The 20020-nt window shown below is 39.9% G+C and overlaps 1 protein-coding gene across 3 annotated transcripts in view; it reads right to left on the bottom strand.

Moving 5' to 3' along the window:
• slc41a3.L (solute carrier family 41 member 3 L homeolog) overlaps window positions 1–19789 on the bottom strand; it is a 52600-nt gene extending 32811 nt beyond the window's left edge. The window contains exons 1-2 of one of the 3 annotated variants that reach the window (XM_018256688.2): window positions 19677–19789; window positions 9926–10251 (exon numbers count right to left, since the gene is read on the bottom strand). In XM_018256688.2, coding sequence (XP_018112177.1) covers window positions 9926–10219 — 294 coding nt within the window. In that variant the 5' untranslated portion in view covers window positions 10220–10251; window positions 19677–19789. Of the gene's footprint in view, window positions 1–389; window positions 526–9925; window positions 10252–16273; window positions 16430–19676 lie in introns of those variants that run through there. The other 2 variants (XM_018256689.2, XM_018256690.2) reach the window with 2 other exon arrangements.
• Window positions 19790–20020: the final 231 nt, after the last annotated feature.

Raw genomic sequence — 20020 nt, 5'->3', positions numbered from 1 at the left:
TGGGCCCCTGGTCTGAGATTAATTGGTGGGCCCCTGGTCAAAGGTTTTTGGGTGGGCCCCTGGTGTCCTAGTCCGACACTGATATTACAACTAAAAAAAATACACTTGCTGGTTAGAAACTACATTTTATATTGTAGAGTGAATTCTTTGCAGTGTAAACAGTGTAATTTAGAAATAAAAACAACATCATAAAAATCATGACAAGATCCCTTTAACTTGGCACAGCACAGACAGTCACAGAAGTAGCTGCTGCTTCTGAGAAGAAAGTGTCTCTTCAAATAAAACAGTAATTAGTGGAAGGAAAGAGAGCTGCTGTACAGCACACATGCAATTCTGCATTCACAGCAGTAATGGGAACCTGTACACAATAAGTCAATGATGCTAGTTACCTCAAACAAATGCAAACCAAACTTTCGATCGAAACCTTGTGATGCACCTCCGCAGTGCGTGCGACTGTATCAATCCACAAAATAAAGTTTTCCAAGGAACGATCCAGACTGCAGGATTAACTGCTCAATTAGGGGAAAAAACACCTAATTGAGCAGTTAATCCTGCAGTCTGGATCGTTCCTTGGAAAACTTTATTTTGTGACTTTCTTAAAGTGGAAGCTCACCTTTAAATTAACTTTTACTATGATTTAGACCACAATATTCTGAGACAATTTACATCTGGTCATTTAACTTTCTCTTTCATTTAGATTTTTGTTCAGCAGATTTCCAGCTTGGAATTTCAGCAGCTATCTGGTTGCTAAGGTCCAGTTTACCCTAGTCACCAGGCAGCGGTTTGAATGAGAGACTGGAATATAGTTATTATAAAATTATCCTGAGCAACCTTTTTGGGCTGCCAGGGTCAGTGACCCCCATTTTAAAGTTGGAAGAAGGCAGAAGAGGAAGATAACTAAAGGTGGTCATCCATGAGCAGATTTAAAGGATAAGTAAACCTTGAAAATAAGTTAATGTAAAATTGATGAGGGTGCTATTCTAAGCACCTTTGCAATGTACATTCATTTTTTTTTTAATTCCAAGATATTAAAGGTTACTTGTATTGTTAACATCAATGAATTTTGTTACAGCAGCGCCACCTGCTGGTTGGAGAAAGAAAGAGGCTGCTCTGATGTTCTTTTGGTTAGGAAAAAAATGAGAAACCTTTCTCAAATCTTTCCTAACCAGAAAAACATCAGAGCAGCTTCTTTATTTTTCAACAACTTCCTTGACTACTTGGTGGTCAGAAAATGACCAGCAGGTGGCGCTGCAGTAACAAAATTCATTGATGTTAACAGTACATGTATCCTTTAATATCTTGGAATTAAAAATAAATAAATCAATAATAAATCTATAAATAAAATAAATAATGAATGTACATTGCAAAAGTGCTTAGAATAGCACTCTCATAAATGTTATATTCACTTATTTTTAAGGTTTTCTTATCCTTTAAGTTGCAGATTTGGCCCATTTAGACTGCGTTGGCAGCTTATCTGTATATGTATGACTCCTGCCCAACTGTCTCTCCAAAAGATATCTGGCTGAAAATCGGATCAGCCCGATTGACATCACTGTACTAAGCTACTACACGAAATTCTGACTTGTGAATAAAAAATAAACTGTTAGGAAGAAATTAACCGCATGGTAAAAACCCACTGTTTACTGAAAATATACAAAGGGCCCTTGCCTAAAGGCCCCCTATGTTAGGGCAAATATAAGCTGCCAACAGTTTAAGTTTGCAGCTTATTGCCCAGTGTATGTGGCCCTCCGACAAGCTTCCCAGATCGATATCTGTCCGAAAGCTTTAGGTTTCAGAACTAATAAGACATTTAAATAAAAAAAAGTTTATATTTGTCTTTTCATTTAAGACCTACTTTGGACTCTCTGCATCACAGCAAGCAATTTAGCCAAGCGTCACTCACCCCATATGATACCTTTATGGTGCCTTGGAGCATCGTTGTTGTGCAATGTTATAAACCCACACACACACACAATGTTTCATTGCTCCGTTGAGAGTCAAAAGGCCCAACAGCTACACAAATGACATACAACAACACAAAAGCGAAGAATTATGAGACACATGAGAAAGGAGAAAGACTAAAATAAACTTCTAATCCTACTATCTGCTCTTGCACATTTGTTGTACAAAGTAGGAAGCAAAGTAGGAGGCTGAGTGTCTTACCATCTATCAACATGTTGAGAACAATCTTTACATCCAAAATATATTTGAAATACACAATGCTTAGTGATGTCATCAGTTATAATAGGTGGTCATTTATGTCACATGACCCACTGATACCTATGAATTTGACATAATAAAATATCTAAGTATATGGGACGTCACCCACACATGCCATTGGAACCTCTAATATCATGGGGGGCCTTATTTATCAAAATCCAACATTTTTTGATTATTTTAGTTTAAGTCTGATCAAACTAGAATCCACAATTGTACCTTATGTTTTATTAAAAAAGCATGATTTAATTGCATCAGGGACAAAATCGAAAAAAATTAGCTAAAATCCGAATTACTAGATTTTTTCAGATTTTTGCCCGAAAAGTCAGAAATTCCAGCGCAGACCACAGAAACTTCCAAATAGGAGAGGGACCTCTCCCATTGACTCTCTCCCTACCACGGTAGGTCTGAGATGCCAGATTTTTGGATTCTGACTTTTTTCACCCTTGGGGTATAATAAATCTCGAAAAATTTGAGGTTTTTTCCCATCAAAAAATTCTGATTTTATAGTAAAAAAAAAATTATAATTTTTCGAGTTTTTGGCATTAGGACTTTAAAAATATAACCCCCCTAAATGTTACAACAGGGAGGCATTAATGCCTGAATACTGGTACAGTGGCCATATGTGCATTGAAGTAATAAGCACAGAATGTACTGCAAAACCACAACAAAAATAAGAACAAGTATATGTGGCACAAAACTGGTATTTGAAGATGTAGTTACGGTATGTACTGTAGTCCATATATATCAACTATAAGAGGTTGATTGTATTGGTACTACATACAAACTGCACCTCCCCCCCCCCCCAAATCCCTACTTTTGTGTTCAAACATATTATCTTATTACTAGTTACAGCTAATAAGTGTCCTATGCCATTCGGTCACCTTGATATGTGTATGTAGAATCAGTGTTCTGGAGATACAGCATTACAGGCAATTAAACAATTTGCGGTATTTTCTCTCACATTGAAGTCTGGTTGAAATGGCCCTAAATTCCACCCTCAGGAATTCCTTACCTGCTGGCTCCCTTGTGAAAAACTGGTTCTTCTGTCCTTGTATAAATGCTGCTTTCCGTGTGCAAAGACCGTTTTCTACTACATGGCTAACAATACTCCAGGGGGATGCCATTCCCAGTTCACAGAGTTTTGTATCTGTACAATGTCAATTTACAGAATACCTGTCTGATTGTAAAAGCAAGTAGGGATGCACCGAATCCAGGATTCGGTTCAGGATTCGGCCAATATTCGGCCTTTTTCAGCAGGATTCGGCGAATCCTTGTGCCTGGCCGAACTGAATCCAAATCCTAATTTGCATATGCAAATTGTGGGGAGGGCGGGATTTCACGTGACTTTTTGTTACAAAACAAGGAAGTAAAACCAATTTTTTCCACTTTTTCCTTCCCCGCCCCTAATTTGCATATGCAAATTAGGATTCTGTTCGGTATTCGGCCGAATCTTCCAAGATGAATTCGGGGATTCGGCCTAATCCAAAATAGTGGATTCGGTGCATCCCTAAAAACAAGTATTATAAACACTCTCTTTTATTTATATAAATAAAATATCAATGATGTATAAATATGTTGATATTGGCTCATACCATGTAAAGGGTGAGAATATGAAAAGTCATAGGAGTCAAGGAGTTCCATGACTATATACAGTAAAGGCATAAAACACATCTTACATAAAGGTGGCCATACAGAGGCAGATAAAAGCTGCTGACAGACCAAGTCGGCAGATTATTGGCCAGTGTATGGGGCTTTCCAGTGGGCTTCCCCGATCAATAACTGACTGAAAATTGTCCAGGTGTTGATCGGGAAGTTTTTAAAATCCTACCGGATCAAGGACCAAATTGATTCATTGATGCAGTTCTCGCTCCAATCACCTGCATTCCCTGCGATGTGCTATAAATGTTGAGCCCTAGGACCCACGATCAGATCAGCCTGATATTTCCCACTCAAGGTGGGCATACTGGGGAAAGATCAACTAGTTTAGCGACCTTTCCAAGCAAGCTAATCTGCCCATGTATGGCCACCTTGAGTGACAAATCCTCAAGGTGACTTCTAATATCCACCTATTTAAAGGGATACTGTCATGGGAAAAAAAAAATTTTTCAAAATGAATCAGTTAATAGTGCTGCTCCAGCAGAATTCTGCACTGAAATCCATTTCTCAAAAGAGCAAACAGATTTTTTTATATTCAATTTTGAAATCTCACATGGGGCTAGACATTTTGTCAATTTCCCAGCTGCCCCAAGTCATGTGACTTGTGCTCTGATAAACCTCAATTACTCTTTACTGCTGTACTGCAAGTTGGAGTGATATCACCCCCCTCCCTTTCCCCCCCCCCCCAGCAGCCAAACAAAAGAACAATGGGAAGGTAACCAGATAGCATCTCCCTAACACAAGATAATAGCTCCCTGGTAGATCTAAGAACAACACTCAATAGTAAAAACCCATGTCTCACTGAGACACATTCAGTTACATTGAGAAGGAAAAACAGCAGCCTGCCAGAAAGCATTTCTCTCCTAAAGTGCAGGCACAAGTCACATGACCAGGGGCAGCTGGGAAATTGACAAAATGTCTATCCCCATGTCAGATTTCAAAATTGAATATAAAAAAAATCTGTTTGCTCTTTTGAGAAATGGATTTCAGTGCAGAATTCTGCTGGAGCAGCACTATTAACTGATTGATTTTGAAAAAAAAAAAAAATTCTCATGACAGTATCCCTTTAACATTAGAGAGTATGTTATCTTGTAAAATGCAAAGGATATGGCTACAAATGCCACAGAAGTAAAAAAAAAAAACAAACAAAAAAAAAACAATTACGTGACAATGGAAAGAAAGTTTGCTTTGCTGTTGGTAACTTGTTGGTTATTTAAGTTTCCACAAGCTGTGAAGATCCTCTGTTGTGACAAGACATCTAAAACTACTTGTTTATTGGATTATAATGCTTCTGGTGCAGAGCCTCGGGCACTTACAAAGAGAGAGCCTGCTGGGAGGGCAAAACAGGGGGGTCGGGTCTAATTTGAAAGCTTATATAAAAATGTATTTTGGAGGAGTCTCTATGTGCAAGATAAGAATACTACCTAGGTGCAAAAACTGTCATGTATGTATGTCATGTCTTGGCCCATGTGAAATATTTTGTTTATAAGTAAAAAGTTTATGATTTGGGTTAAACTGGTCTCCTATTCAAAATCCGTCACTTCCATAAGTTTGTCACCTATACAGAAGCCCTTAGCATGGTGCTACCTTGTTGACTTCTTAAATAAAGATTTTGTAGTAAAGATGTACATGATCCCTTATGTAGATGTCAGATTATTGGTAATGGAGTATGAGATTCGGAAAAGAAAAGTCTGTTATGCATCACATGCAACCAAACTGATGCTGACACGCTCAAGTGGCAAAAATACTCTCTGTTATTCAATTCAAGGATGTTTCCATCCCAGGCCATGTACTGGTCACAAGGATACAACTTGCTTGTGCCAAAAGGCCTACTGCATTTTAACATTTCTAAGTGGAGAGAGGCAAAAACCACAAAAAAAATAAATAAATGCCAAAAATGAAGACCAATTGCAAATGGTCTCTGAATGCTACTGGCTACATCACTGGCTACTAATCTTCTCCAAATACAATAATCGGCAGGGGAAAACATATGCGGCATTTAACTTATTCACTTTGGTAGAAATAATATTAATGTGAGTTATGCACTGTGTATCTGCGTATGTACATATGTGCACTGGGGGTTGAACTTGTTGGACTTTGGTCTTTTTTCAACCCAGCTTAACTATGTAACTATGTACTAGAGATGCTGAACTTTTAGGCTGATGCAATAAGTTCTGTATATCAATTATGGCATTTCTAGCCATATCAATTTTTAGGGTTTAGTTCCTAACTGTAAAAATCTAAGCATTGATGTCTTAAAGGACAAAGCAACAAAGATGTACTGTGGGTGCCAATGTGTTAGGCACCCCCAGTAATCATAGTCACTTACCTTAGACTCAACAACCCTAGTTTTAAGCACCAACATAAGGATCAGCAGAATTCTGTTTATCTGTAGTGAGCTAACAAGTCCTTGATGTAAGGCCAACCTGTCCAATGTGTCATAAGCAGTTTGTCAGGACAGGCTGACCTGGGCTCGTGCAATGTTAAAGTGACACAGACCCCATAGAGGTTTAGCAAAAATAATCCACATGGAAGTGTTGCCAAGTAAATGTATTAAATCAGCAGAATTTTTAAATCACCGTAGTATCGTTTTGTGAAAAAAAGCATGTGACCTGAGTATGTCTTCTTTCCTTCTTATATAGAAAAGAGTGTAAATTAAAAACTGCAATTTACTCAGCATTTAGTATTACAGGGGCTGCAGGTAAAGTCCGAGGATGATTGGGACAACACAAGGTAGTATAAGATGATGCATTGTGTGGGCAAGTCATTTTTAAAGGGTACAGCAAAGCATGTAGACAAATGTAGTTTTGTGCAAATGTGCACTCATTCATATCAAAGCAGCTGTCATATTTATTCTTATTGTACAGAAAGAGAAACAAAAGCTTTCTATTTTCTATTTGTGGTCGTTTTTCTAATATTAAAGTGTAAAGTTTCATTTTTCAGCTTTTTATGTCTTTATAAAGCAGCTCTGGGAGGATGGGGGGGGGGTCACTGACTCTGTAACTGCTTTAAATTGATACATTTCTTATCTTTGTCCCTGCTGAGCAGAATCTCTGGGTTCCATTACAGGCAGCTGTTAGAATTGATACAATAGTTGCTAATACTCCAGAGATGCTGCTGAGAAATGTAACAACTAAACTAAATGTATCAACTAATGCAGCAAATTGTAACAGTTCAGATTGCAGCCATCACTAAGCTGCCAGACACTAGAGACAGGAACATTTTGGGAATTCTTTACTAAACTCAGAATGCAAATAAAATCGGACTGTTAAAAAAAATATTTTGGAATTTATTAAACCCAGAGAATGGAAAAGTCAGAATAAAAAAACCCGGCATCTCAGACCTGTCGAGGTTGCATATAAGTCAATAGGAGAAGTCCCAATGATTTTTTGATGTGCGCTAGGTTTCGTGCAAAACCCCAAAGTTTTCTGAGTTTTCAGGCAAAAATCTGAGTTATCGGGTGAAAAATCCGAAAAATCGTGAAAATCTGATTTATTCCCACAAAGCAAATTTTCAGGAAAATTTAATAATAAATGAGAATAAAAAAAACAGAGGGGATTTGATCGGAGTTTGTAGCAGAAAATATTGAGATAATTTCGGACTTTGATAAATAACCCCTTTATTTCTGGTGAACAATCTAAAAACAACTCAACTGACAAAAAGTGTTTGGAAGATGAACAGGGGTTGTTTAGCAGCTCTTTGGTTTGCAATTTCACCAATCTGGTTGCTAGGGTCCAAATTACCCTAGCAACCATGCATTGATTTGAATAAGAGACTGGAATATGAATAGGAGAGGAGCTGAATAGAAAGATGAGTAATAAAAAGAAGCAATAGCAATACATTTTTGTTTTTTAAATGGGGTCAGTGACCCCCATTTGAAAGCTGGAAAGAGTCATAAGAAGACGGCGAATAATTTAAAAATGTTAAAAACAAATAAATAATGAAGACCAATTGAACAGTTGCTTAGAATTGGCCATTCTATAACATGCAAAAAGTAAACTTCAAGGTGAACCACCCCTTTAAAGCTTCCTTCAGAAAAACTCAGAGGGGAAAAGGGTACAGTGGTCCTTTAACAGCTGCTGCGTCTGAGTTACAGATAGCCAACACTTTGCAGTGTACATACATGTGAAGTTTACTTATACAAACACTGTGTTTTTCCAGGATTTCTTGGTTTTGCTACTGTATTTTCTTTTTACCAACTTCTATGTGTAAAGTAAGTGAGAAGCAGAAGGTGAGAGTGATGGGGAACATTGTTTTGGTGAAAAAGTGTATGTGCCTGTTTTTTATACAGATATGTGTGTTTGTGAAGCATATTAGGAATCCCAACATGTGGTTCTTTGGCTACTGAACAACTTACAGCGAGGTCCAGAGGGGAGGGAAGCACATGCAGCAGATCCATCTTACCATAAAGGCATGAAATATATGTACTACAGAACTGTGTTCAGGATTGTGTGCCTTTAAATACACAATGTAATGTTTTGGAGTGCTTACTCAGTAAAGATAGCCATGCATGTTGTTACATACACGGTTTTACACTGCTAATATCATTAATTTGAAACAGCAGCGCCCCCTGCTGTTCTGTTTTGCCAACCAGACAGCCCTCAGACAATTTAGCTACTGAACAGAGAAGCGTCTGTCGAGAGTTTTCTGCTCCGCCCTATCACTCATCTAAATAACAGAACTGGATCAAAAATGCAATGGGACACATAGTAGTATAGTTGTCTGAGGGCTGGCTTGTGAGCCAAACAGAATAGTAGGGGGCTATAATTACACTAGCAGTGAAAAAAACTGCTAATATATTAAAACCTTGGAAAACAAATAATATATATTTTGAACGTGCTCAGAAAAGCAATCTAAGCAATTAGCTTTGGGGGTGTTTAGTTCCACTTTAATATGTTACAAATCTCTAAGCTGAACAACCAACCTTTATTACACAAAAATATCTCTTAATTTATGGCCACCCTGAAAACAAAAAATACTGGCAAATATTATTAGCTACAAAAAAATAAATGGCCTGCAGCATGAATGAACAAATATTCAAGTGGCCATACACAGCATCATTAGGTCCCAAGTATTCTGGATTTTAGATCCTACATCTGTACATATTTTAGGTAATTAGATATTATACTAGAATTATACTTTATTCAAAATGTTTGCACTTACAAGATTATTGTCCACCAATGATCTGATGTTGCCTTCACATATAATTTCAAAAGGAGATTACACCCTTATTTTATTTTGTTTTTTAGACATGTTTCGAATTGACCCTCTGGTTTCCTGAAGAGGCAGCGCTCAGTGAATTGAGAGACTTTAATGAGAGTATACCTATTGGGATTATTGGATTCCTAATTGAACTATAAATTGAGTACTTTGAGTTGTACAAGACTGTTGTTTCAGTGACTCATTTTTAGCTAAGCCTTTGCGCCCCCTAATTATTGAATAATGCTGAATCATCTTTAACTTGAAGATTCTGTGATATTTCCTTGTGTTTAGAGTAGGGATGCCCCGAATCCACTATTTTGGATTCGGCCGAACCCCCGAATCCGTGGGAAAAGATTTGGCCGAATACTGAACCGAATCCTAATTTGCATATGCAAATCAGGGTGGGAAAGAGAAAAAATGTTTTACTTCCTTGTTTTGTGACAAAAAGTCACGCAATGTCCCTCCCCGCCCCTAATTTGCATATGCAAATTAGGATTCAGTTTGGCCGGGCTGAATCCGAATCCTGCTGAAAAAGGCACAATCCTGGTCGAATCCCGAACCAAATCCTGGATTCGGTGCATCCCTAGTTTAAAAGCAGCAGATAAAATTACTGCTAAGATTCTACATCTGAGTATTCTAAGCATCAGCCACAACTGTACTTGTAAATTAATAGTAAATTAATAGTAGTGATACGTTTTAGGAAGTATTGGGTCTGTTGGCGGAGGATTCTGGAAATTGAGTGTAACCATGTTAGTACCTAGTACTCTTACTGGGTAATATCAATGCATGGCACGGAACAGTTTGTTGACATAATGGAAAATGACACCACGTAATGTTTTTCTCTTACCTGTACCACATCCAGTACCATGCCAGCAAACACCATGCCCAATCCTGCCAACAGGTAAGGGAACAGCACCTGCAGGGTGATGGCAATAGATGACTCCTCTGTTATCTTGGGTATGTGGGGCTTTTTCTCTGTTGGGCGCTTTTCTGGGATGAGAGGAAGTTCTTCCTCCACTATCTCCCGGTTGCCAGTTCTCTTCTCATTCTGCTTGCTCCTGTTCTTTGCTTTTTGCTTGGAGCGTTCCCCATTTTTGGCACGAGGTGCCTTTTGCCTCTGTCGGGTATCCTCACCCTTCATTTTGACCTCAGTGTTTAAAGACCTGTGCCAGACTGAGGAGATAATCACATTATTTACACACACAGATTTTAGTATCTCACAATGTGTATTGAAATACAGGAGAACACAAATAATAGTAGAATGGTAAGTACTTTCTGTTTAACCAGGCATGACCACTAGATGTCACTTTTTGCCAACAACTTTCATTAAAGGGGTTGTTCACCTTTAAATTAACTTTTGTTATGATGCAGAGAGTGATATTCTAAGACAATTTGCCAATGGTTTTGTTTTTTTTATTATTTGTGTTTTTTGTTATTTTGCATTTTATTCAGCAGCTCTCCAGTTAGCAATATGTTAGCAATCTGGTTGCTAGGGTCTAATTAATATTAGACTAATATCAACTATACAATTATTTGAATAAGAAACTAGAATATAAATAAAGAGGCCTGAATAGAAAGATGAGTGATAAAAAGAAGCAATAACAATACATTTGTAGCCTTACAAATGTTTTCAGATGGAATCGGTGACCCTGGTCTGAAATATGGAAAGAGTCATAAGACGAAAGCAAATAACTCAAAAACTATTAGAAATAAAACATGAAGACCAATTGAAATGTTGCTTAGAATTAGCCATGCATAAAGTTAACTTAAAGGTGTATGGCTGCATTTAGACTACCCAAACAAAAAAATCCCCCTGCGCCTATGTGCATGGTCACCTTAAAGGGATACTGTCATGGGAAAACATGTTTTTTCAAAACGCATCAGTTAATAGAGCTGCTCCAGCAGACTACTGCACTGAAATCTGTTTTTTCAAAAGAGCAAACTGATTTTTTTTATATTTAATTCTGACATGGGCTCGACATATTGTCAGTTTTCCAGGTGCCACCAGTCATGTGACTTGTGCTCTAAGCTAACATTACTTCTGCGCTGCAAGTTGGAGTGATATCACCCACTCACTTTCCCTCCTAGTAGCCCATCAGCAGAACAATGGGAAGGTAACCAGATAACAGCTGCCTGGTAGATATGAGAACAACACCCAATAGTAAAAACCCATGTCCCACTGCGACTCCTTCAGTTAGGAGAAACAATAGCCTGCCAGAAAGCAGTTCCATACTAAAGTGCTGGCTCATTCTGAAAGCACATGACCAGGCAAAATAACCCGGGATGGCGCCTACACACCAATACTCTTGTTGGGTCAGGAATGACATTTTATATGGTACAGTGAATTATTTGTAGTGTAAACAGTGTAATTTAGAAATAAACTGCACCATAAAAATCATGACAGAATCCCTTTAAAACAGTTACCTAAAGAGGCAAGGCCAATGGAAAGCTGCAGACAGAAGGGGCAGGAGTGGAGAAATATGAGGATAGTGATAGAGTGATTAGATCTCATCCTCCCAAGGCTTCTGCACCAATAAACCTGTTCTGCATCACTTTACCCCATGCATCACCCTATGACACCCTACAGGGGCCACACGCATATCATGTTTGTGACATATGGTTTCTCCATTATGAATTGCTCAGATGACATAACCAGTTACTCTGCACAGTGGCCAGTGTCCCATTCCACACACAGTGGGAACAGATGATGATTTCACAGGATAAAAATACCTGAACACCTGTTCCTCCCCAGCCACACGCGCTTTGCACCTCACTGGGTGTATAAACCACTCACGCCTGTAATGTAATGCCCAGAAAATAATGCAATAAAAGCACTTTTAACTTTTAAGATATAAAGTTGTGCTGTTCCATATTGAATCCTGCATGTAGCACTCATGCCTTCTAAATATATATATTACATAGAAACTGCAGGATTACATTGTATATATTTTATCTCAGTTTGCAGGTTTCCTATAAAGGAGTTGTTCACTTTTGAATTAACTTTTAGTATGATGTAGAAAGTGATATTCTGAGACAATTTGCAGTTAGATTTCATTTTTAATTATTTGTGGTTTTTGAGTTATTTAGCTTTTTATTCAGCAGCAATCCAGCAAATGCAGTTGCTAGGGTCATATTCCCATAGCAACCATTTGAATAAGAGACTGGAATATAATTAGGGGCAGTGCCGGATTTGCTTCCGTGGCGCCCCAAGGCCTCGCGGTTCTAGTTCAAATTGACGCTGGGGAACGGTGTGTTCCTAATGCGACTGGGCGGCTAGCCGCCCCTAAAATTTCACCACCCGGGCCTAGGAGAGGGCCTAAATAAAAAGATGAGTAATAGAAAATGTAGATAGTGTTATTCTGAGACAATTTGCAATTGGATTTTGTTTTTTTATTATTTGTGTTTTTTGAGTTATTTCATTTTTTATTTAGTAGCTCTCTGGTTTGCAATTTCACCAATCTGGTTGCTAGGGTCCAATTTATCTTAGCAACAATGTATTGATTTAAATAAGAGACTGGAAAATGAACAGGAGAGGGGCTGGATAGAAAGATGAGTAATAAAAAGAAGCAATAGCAATACATTTGTAGCCTTACAAAACATTTGTTTTTTTAGAGGGGGTCAGTGACCCCCATTTGAAAGCTGGAAAGAGTCAGAAGAAACAGCTAAATAAATTAAAAACCATAAAGAGGAAAAAATTAAAGGCAATTGAAAAGTTCCTTAAAATGAGCCATTCTATAATATACTAAAAGTGAACCACTCCTTTCATTCCTCAGGTTAAATTTAAATATGCTGCAACCATTCAACTACAATCCACTCACCAGGGGCATGGCTAAGCCATACCTCCCAACTGTCCCGTTTTTAGAGGGACAGTCCCTCTTTTGACAGATCAACTCGCAGTCCCTCATTTGTACTGGAAACTCCCGTTTTTCTCTGCACTGAACAGCCAGGAAAAGAAACAAAGTTTCAAACTTAATTGGCTTTTGGCAGAAAGAACAGAACAGCTACAACAGAAGATAGGATACATTTGTAACAATTCAAATGTATCTAGATAATCAATCTAAATAAGCAAATAGGTCCCTTGGTAAAAGTTGCTGAAAGGGCAATTCAACTTCATTAGCAAAACTGTAATAACTGAAAAAAACCCCCACAGAAATATGTTCAAACTTTTATAACCTGTGAAATTTTGTAAAATGAACGAAGTAATTAGAGGGTGTGGCCAAAAAAACGGGCGTGATCAAAAAAGGTTACCACGCTACGCGCAGCATCTCTTTTGTCCCTCTTTTTTTTGAAAATTCTTTTTTTTTATTGCTTTTTCAACAAACATACATCCACATCCTGAGTACATCAGTTTTAACAGCATCCATTCGCTAACAGTTATGCAAAATCGACAGAGAATATCAAGTTCAAAGCATATGTCAGAAATATACCGTAGACACAAATTGAACCGTAAGCCTTTACATAGAATGGAGAAATGCAGAATACCTGGATGTCAACTATCATACAAAGAAAATAAAATAACATAATACCCATCAGTATTGTTTGAGTTATTATTCCACCATTACTTCCCTGGCTAACTTGGGGTGGGGGTGGGGTAAATTAGGGAGGAAGGGGGTTGTGGGTTCCCTGGGAATTAGTTAAATGACAGTCTAGGGCAGGTAGGTGCTCAGTGATCCAGGGTGACCAGATTTTCTTAAATTTGTTTGGGCAACCTCTCTGTAAATATAATAGCTGGTATGGAGGGACAGCATCATTGACCATCTGTATCCAATGGAGTTTTTGAGGGGGGTGGGCTGATTTCCACCTCATAGCAATGAGTCTTTTTGCCTGTATAAACAGGAAATGAAGGAGAGTCTGCTCAGCAATTGTAGGGGCAGTGTCCTCAACTTGGTTTAATAGTACAGTTTCAGGGTTGAAAGGGACAATAAGTGCTAGGACGAGACTTATTTCCTCTATCACTTTTCCCCAAAACCTCCTTATTTTTGGGCAGAGCCACACCATGTGTATGAAATTCGCTGGGGACTGGGAGCACTTAGGACAAACGTCATGTACATTAGGGTTCATGAAATGGAGTCTATGGGGTGTCAAATAGGTCCTATGAAGGTATCGAAACTGAATCATTTTATCTTTAGAGCTAACAAGCTTTGAACTATGTGTTTCTAGAATATCCGCCCACATATCTGTGGTGAGCTGCGGAACGTCCTGTAGCCATTTGTTATACAATTTGTTAAGTATAGGCTCTTTAGGGGTATTCAAAAGAGCATAAAATTGGGAAACTGGTTTAGTAAGGTCTGGATTAAATGCTAGGACTTCAATTTTTTGGGGTGAAGTGTCTGGGTGAACTAGTCCGAACTGTGTTTTTATGGGCTGGCGCAATTGCAAAAATCGGAAAAACATCTTATTAGGCATGTTGAAGGTAAGTTTTAGCTCGTCAAAAGTCAGCAATTCGCCCCGTGCCATGACTTGCCCTAGGTATTTAATGTTATACCGGGCCCAGATTGTAGGGTCTGGTATAGTCCGTAATTGAGGGAGTTGTGGGTTAAACCAAAGAGGCTGGTTAGGCGAGTATTGATTTTCCTGTTTGGGAAAAAGTTGTAAGGCAATTTTCCAAGTTCGGACCGTGGCTGTCATTAGTTGTGTGGGAGACTCATAGTCTTTGGTGCCCCGGTACAACATATTTTTAAGAGCTTCATAAGAGCCAGCTATTTGTGCCTCTAGATTAGTAGTGGCATTTTGAGTGGAGGGGACTATCCACCACCAGGCAGTAACCAGTTTAGTGGCAAGGTAGTAGTAATATAAGTTGGGTGCTGCCAGTCCTCCCGAATCCACGGGGAGTTGCAGTGAGTGCATTGCGATTCGGGGAGTCGCTGCTGCCCAATACAAGGAAGTAGTTAATGAGTTTAATTTTCGAAAGAAGCTCTTAGGTATCACAATAGGGGCCTGCCTGAAAAGGTATGTGAATTTCGGGAGCATGATCATTTTAAATAGATTCACTCTACCTAATAGAGTTAAAGGGAGAGTATTCCAAATCTTGGATTTGTTTTCCAGCTTTAGCAGTAGGGGGGTTAAGTTTAACTCAATAAATTTATCTAACTTTTGTCCCTCTTTTTATTTCCAAAATGTTGGGAGGTATGGCTAAAGGACAAAGCGCCCCAGTGCAGGAATAGGTGCCCACCCCATGGTCAACCTATAGTTTGTGCAAATTTTGGAGGGGTAGTTAACCTTTAAATGTATTTTTAGTATGCTATAGAAACTATTTTCAGCAATTTCATTAATTGGTTGTTTTTATTGTATTTTCTTTTTGATGCTGCCTCTTTTTGGGTTAAATTAAAATGCTATCTGTTTCTCGGGGGTCACAGACCCCTGCAGGGTCGATCTGGGCCGGCAGAACACCGGGGAAAAAACCCGGTGGGCCCAGACCTGCTCCCCCAGAGAAGTTAACGCCGGGGCACGTCTTCTGCGTATTTGCTGCATGTTCTTGGAAGCTGCCCCAGAAAAGAAAGGTAACGCCGCGGTGCTGCGAGTCTTCTGGGCAGGGGGCTGGAGTTCAGGAGGGGGGCCCAGTGACAGCAGCACCGATGGGCCCCCAAGTCCGACCCTGGCCCCCCAGACAACCCAAAATGTTGCTATGTGAGGCTACAGGCTGTGGCTGTGGCCCAGAAGGTATAAGGGGCCCCATGAGGCCCAAATAAAGAGCCATTTCAACATATATTGGTAAAACAGCACATCCTCTTGATATGTTGGGGGCCCTAAAATGTATTTGCTGTGGGGCCCAGACATCTAGTTACACCAGTGGTGACTTTACTTATATTTCTATTTAGACCACTCCTACTGGTTTTCCAGTCGGTCCTAGACCACACCCTGGTTGCTAGGGTAATGTGACTGACCCTAACAACCAGACCCTCGTCCTAGTGTAAATGGGATAAACCATAGAGTTATTCAGAGTGTAAGTCACCATGGCTGATAGGAGAGTACAGGCAGATACTGGTACCCAAAGCGACAACACGTGATGTAAAGTGATGTATATTCGGTACAGAGAGCGGGAAAGTAAGTGTACAAATTGCTAGTGTGGCCCAGCTCTAAATACTACGTGTGTTCCACACCCCAGTGGGTCTGTATGCTCCCGTCCTGCTGGCGCGTCCCTCCCTTTATCCCCTTTCTATCCTATTGCCACCGCCCACGCCCCGCCTCTACTTACCCGCCCGCCAAATTGAGGTGTTCCCGTGAGGGGGGGGTCAGGCGCATGGTCAGGTCAGAGCGCGGATGGTGCCGTGCGGGCCCGAGCTGTTAGTCTTGCCCACCGCTGACCCCCAGTATCCACACTGTGTAGCCTATACACCCAAACAACAGGGCGGAGCCGGGGAGGGACAATCCTGGAAGGAGACTCCTCCCACCTCCTGTAGCCCTGACACTACTCTTGTGTGTAGAAGGCCACTCTTTTAGTAAAACTGCAGCTTGTGGGTAGGGACTAGGGAGGCGAGGGAGTATGAACATCCCCGAACTGTCAAATACATGTATTACATCTTAAAGGCATTCTGACATTATTTATATGGAGTCTTTTTTACTTCTAAATGACACTAAGTCTGTAAATAATTCACCCTGCCATATAAAATGTCATATACAAGTGTATATTTTAATTGTAATATTGGTGTGTAGGCTCAATCTCAGGTCATTTTGCCTGGTCATGTGCTTTCAGAAAGAGTCAGCACTTTAGGATGGAACTGCTTTCTGGCAGGCTGTTTTTTCTCCTACTCAATGTAACTGAATGTGTTGCAGTGGGACCTGGATTTTACTATTGAGTGCTGAGGCAGAAATGGTGCCTATAGTAACAGTGGGATAATAGTCTCTGGGAAGGGAGTGTGACTGTGGGATAGCAGGTATAGTAGGGAGAGATGGTGCCTATAGTAACAGTGGGATAATAGTCTCTGGGAAGGGAGTGTGACTGTGGGATAGCAGGTATAGTAGGGAGAGATGGTGTCTATAGTAACAGTGGGATAATAGTCTCTGGGAAGGGAGTGTGACTGTGGGATAGCAGGTATAGTAGGGAGAGATGGTGCCTATAGTAACAGTGGGATAATAGTCCTCTGGGAAGGGAGTGTGACTGTGGGATAGCAGGTATAGTAGGGAGAGATGGTGCCTATAGTAACAGTGGATAATAGTCTCTGGGAAGGGAGTGTGACTGTGGGATAGCAGGTATAGTAGGGAGAGATGGTGTCTATAGTAACAGTGGGATAATAGTCTCTGGGAAGGGAGTGTGACTGTGGGATAGCAGGTATAGTAGGGAGAGATGGTGCCTATAGTAACAGTGGATAATAGTCTCTGGGAAGGGAGTGTGACTGTGGGATAGCAGGTATAGTAGGGAGAGATGGTGCCTATAGTAACAGTGGGATAATAGTCTCTGGGAAGGGAGTGTGGCTGTGGGATAGCAGGTATAGTAGGGAGAGATGGTGCCTATAGTAACAGTGGATAATAGTCTCTGGGAAGGGAGTGTGACTGTGGGATAGCAGGTATAGTAGGGAGAGATGGTGCCTATAGTAACAGTGGGATAATAGTCTCTGGGAAGGGAGTGTGACTGTGGGATAGCAGGTATAGTAGGGAGAGATGGTGCCTATAGTAACAATGGGATAATAGTCTCTGGGAAGGGAGTGTGACTGTGGGATAGCAGGTATAGTAGGGAGAGATGGTGCCTATAGTAACAGTGGGATAATAGTCTCTGGGAAGGGAGTGTGACTGTGGGATAGCAGGTATAGTAGGGAGAGATGGTGTCTATAGTAACAGTGGGATAATAGTCTCTGGGAAGGGAGTGTGACTGTGGGATAGCAGGTATAGTAGGGAGAGATGGTGCCTATAGTAACAGTGGGATAATAGTCTCTGGGAAGGGAGTGTGACTGTGGGATAGCAGGTATAGTAGGGAGAGATGGTGCCTATAGTAACAGTGGATAATAGTCTCTGGGAAGGGAGTGTGACTGTGGGATAGCAGGTATAGTAGGGAGAGATGGTGCCTATAGTAACAGTGGATAATAGTCTCTGGGAAGGGAGTGTGACTGTGGGATAGCAGGTATAGTAGGGAGAGATGGTGCCTATAGTAACAGTGGATAATAGTCTCTGGGAAGGGAGTGTGACTGTGGGATAGCAGGTATAGTAGGGAGAGATGGTGCCTATAGTAACAGTGGGATAATAGTCTCTGGGAAGGGAGTGTGACTGTGGGATGTCATTTTTAGCCATATTCAATTTTAGGGTTTAGTTCTTTCCTTTAACTCATAACAAACAGAATAATTAAAATAATGGTCCAATTGGCGAGACTGGGTGGAGGACCAGTTCATAGTGCAGTCCCAGAACTGATCATGGATTCTTCATTGAAATATGGTGGATACATTCAAACTGCAGCTGGAACAAAGCAAAACATGTATTTTGCTTTGTTTTTTTACCTAATATGCCGTCCCCTTTCAGGTATTTTACATTTACTTGACTGGAGAAATTAGAAAGAAAAAAGGCAAACATATAGATACTAAAAAGTATAAAGAATAAGGGAAAAACAAACAAATATGTACTGAATATATGTTGTTTAAGCACACAAATAACCTGAAAGCTTGAGAAACAGACTAGTAGAACTAAGTTCCATGAGCCTGAGGATGGGAAGAAGCACCGCTGATCTCACAAGATGGTACATATACATAAAATCAACCATTCTTATTCAATGAATATCTAGTACAGCTAATAAGTGTTCATTCCACAAAGGTTACTCTAAATGCCCTTAAAGCTGGGCTTCCATTGGTACCTAGGAGTGGAAATAAACATTCTACCCAAATCTTAATCCAAATGACTTTTAGGATGGGCGACCCCGGCTGCTGCTTTGGGGCCCTATAGGGGGAACAGCCCCACCGTTCAGAACCACTGCTGTATACGATTACAGACAGAGTTTATTTTAACATTAGCACACAGCAGATTATTGCATCGTATGATACTGGTTTCTCTGCAATAAGTCACATGACCATTTCAGATAAACTGTTTTGTTTGGAATATTAGACTTAGAGATTTCCTCAATTCTGCCTAAAATATTCTGTATAAGTTTTATCTTAAAATGTAAAATTGACAAAGACACAAATCAATTACTTGTGACTGACAGTTAAATGTTAAACTGTTTTAGGCCCTTACGATTGCTTGATTCTGACTCTTTCCAGCTTTCAAATGGGTCACTGACCCCAACTAAAAAATGAAATGCTCTGTAAGGCTACAAATGTATTGCTACTGCTACTTTTATTAATCATCTTTTTTTTTTTTAGGCCATCGAAAACCCGTTGCAAATTGTCTCAGAATATCACTCTCTACGCATCATACTAAAGGTTAATTTAAAGGTGAGCAACCCTTTTAATAATAGACGTAACTGCACATTGTAACACAAGTGAAACAATGTATTATCCAGCCTTTTTTTTCACATAAGAACACTTTATTCTGCAAGCGTCCCACTTATATTGTCAACTGTTCTTTTTGTTCTTTAATAAATCCAAAACATTTTTTTAAAAAAGATAAATGTTTAAGAAGTAAATAAGCAAGAAAAATCTTTGTATTCATTGTGCTATAAGTAGGAATAGCTACCTTACCTGGGTACCCAGTTATTCATTGCAGTCTCATGCAGTCCAGAGAGGTCTAATTTGCCTGCACAGACTCCTCTGATGAAAAGGCAGCTCTGGGCGAGGGACTGTCAGGGTATCAGTGACAGTAACAAGCATGTACAGCTGCTTTGGCCACATTTTCCATGTCTAGCTAAGACCAATGGGGCTCAATTTCTGCCAGCTAAGCACTATCTCAATTCCACAACTGAGTATAACATGAATGGGGGGTGTACAAGCACAGGGTTGGTGATCCGCAAAGTACCAAAGTAGGAATGGGCCATGTAGAACCCAAAAAAACAAATGTTTCCCCCAAGTTAAAATAAAATGTTACA

The sequence above is a fragment of the Xenopus laevis genome, chromosome 4L (genome assembly GCF_017654675.1).
Source record: "Xenopus laevis strain J_2021 chromosome 4L, Xenopus_laevis_v10.1, whole genome shotgun sequence".
Classification (NCBI taxonomy): Eukaryota; Metazoa; Chordata; class Amphibia; order Anura; family Pipidae; genus Xenopus; species Xenopus laevis.
The sequence above is the reverse complement of the archived record's forward strand: the minus strand, read 5'-3'. Positions and strand labels throughout refer to the sequence as shown.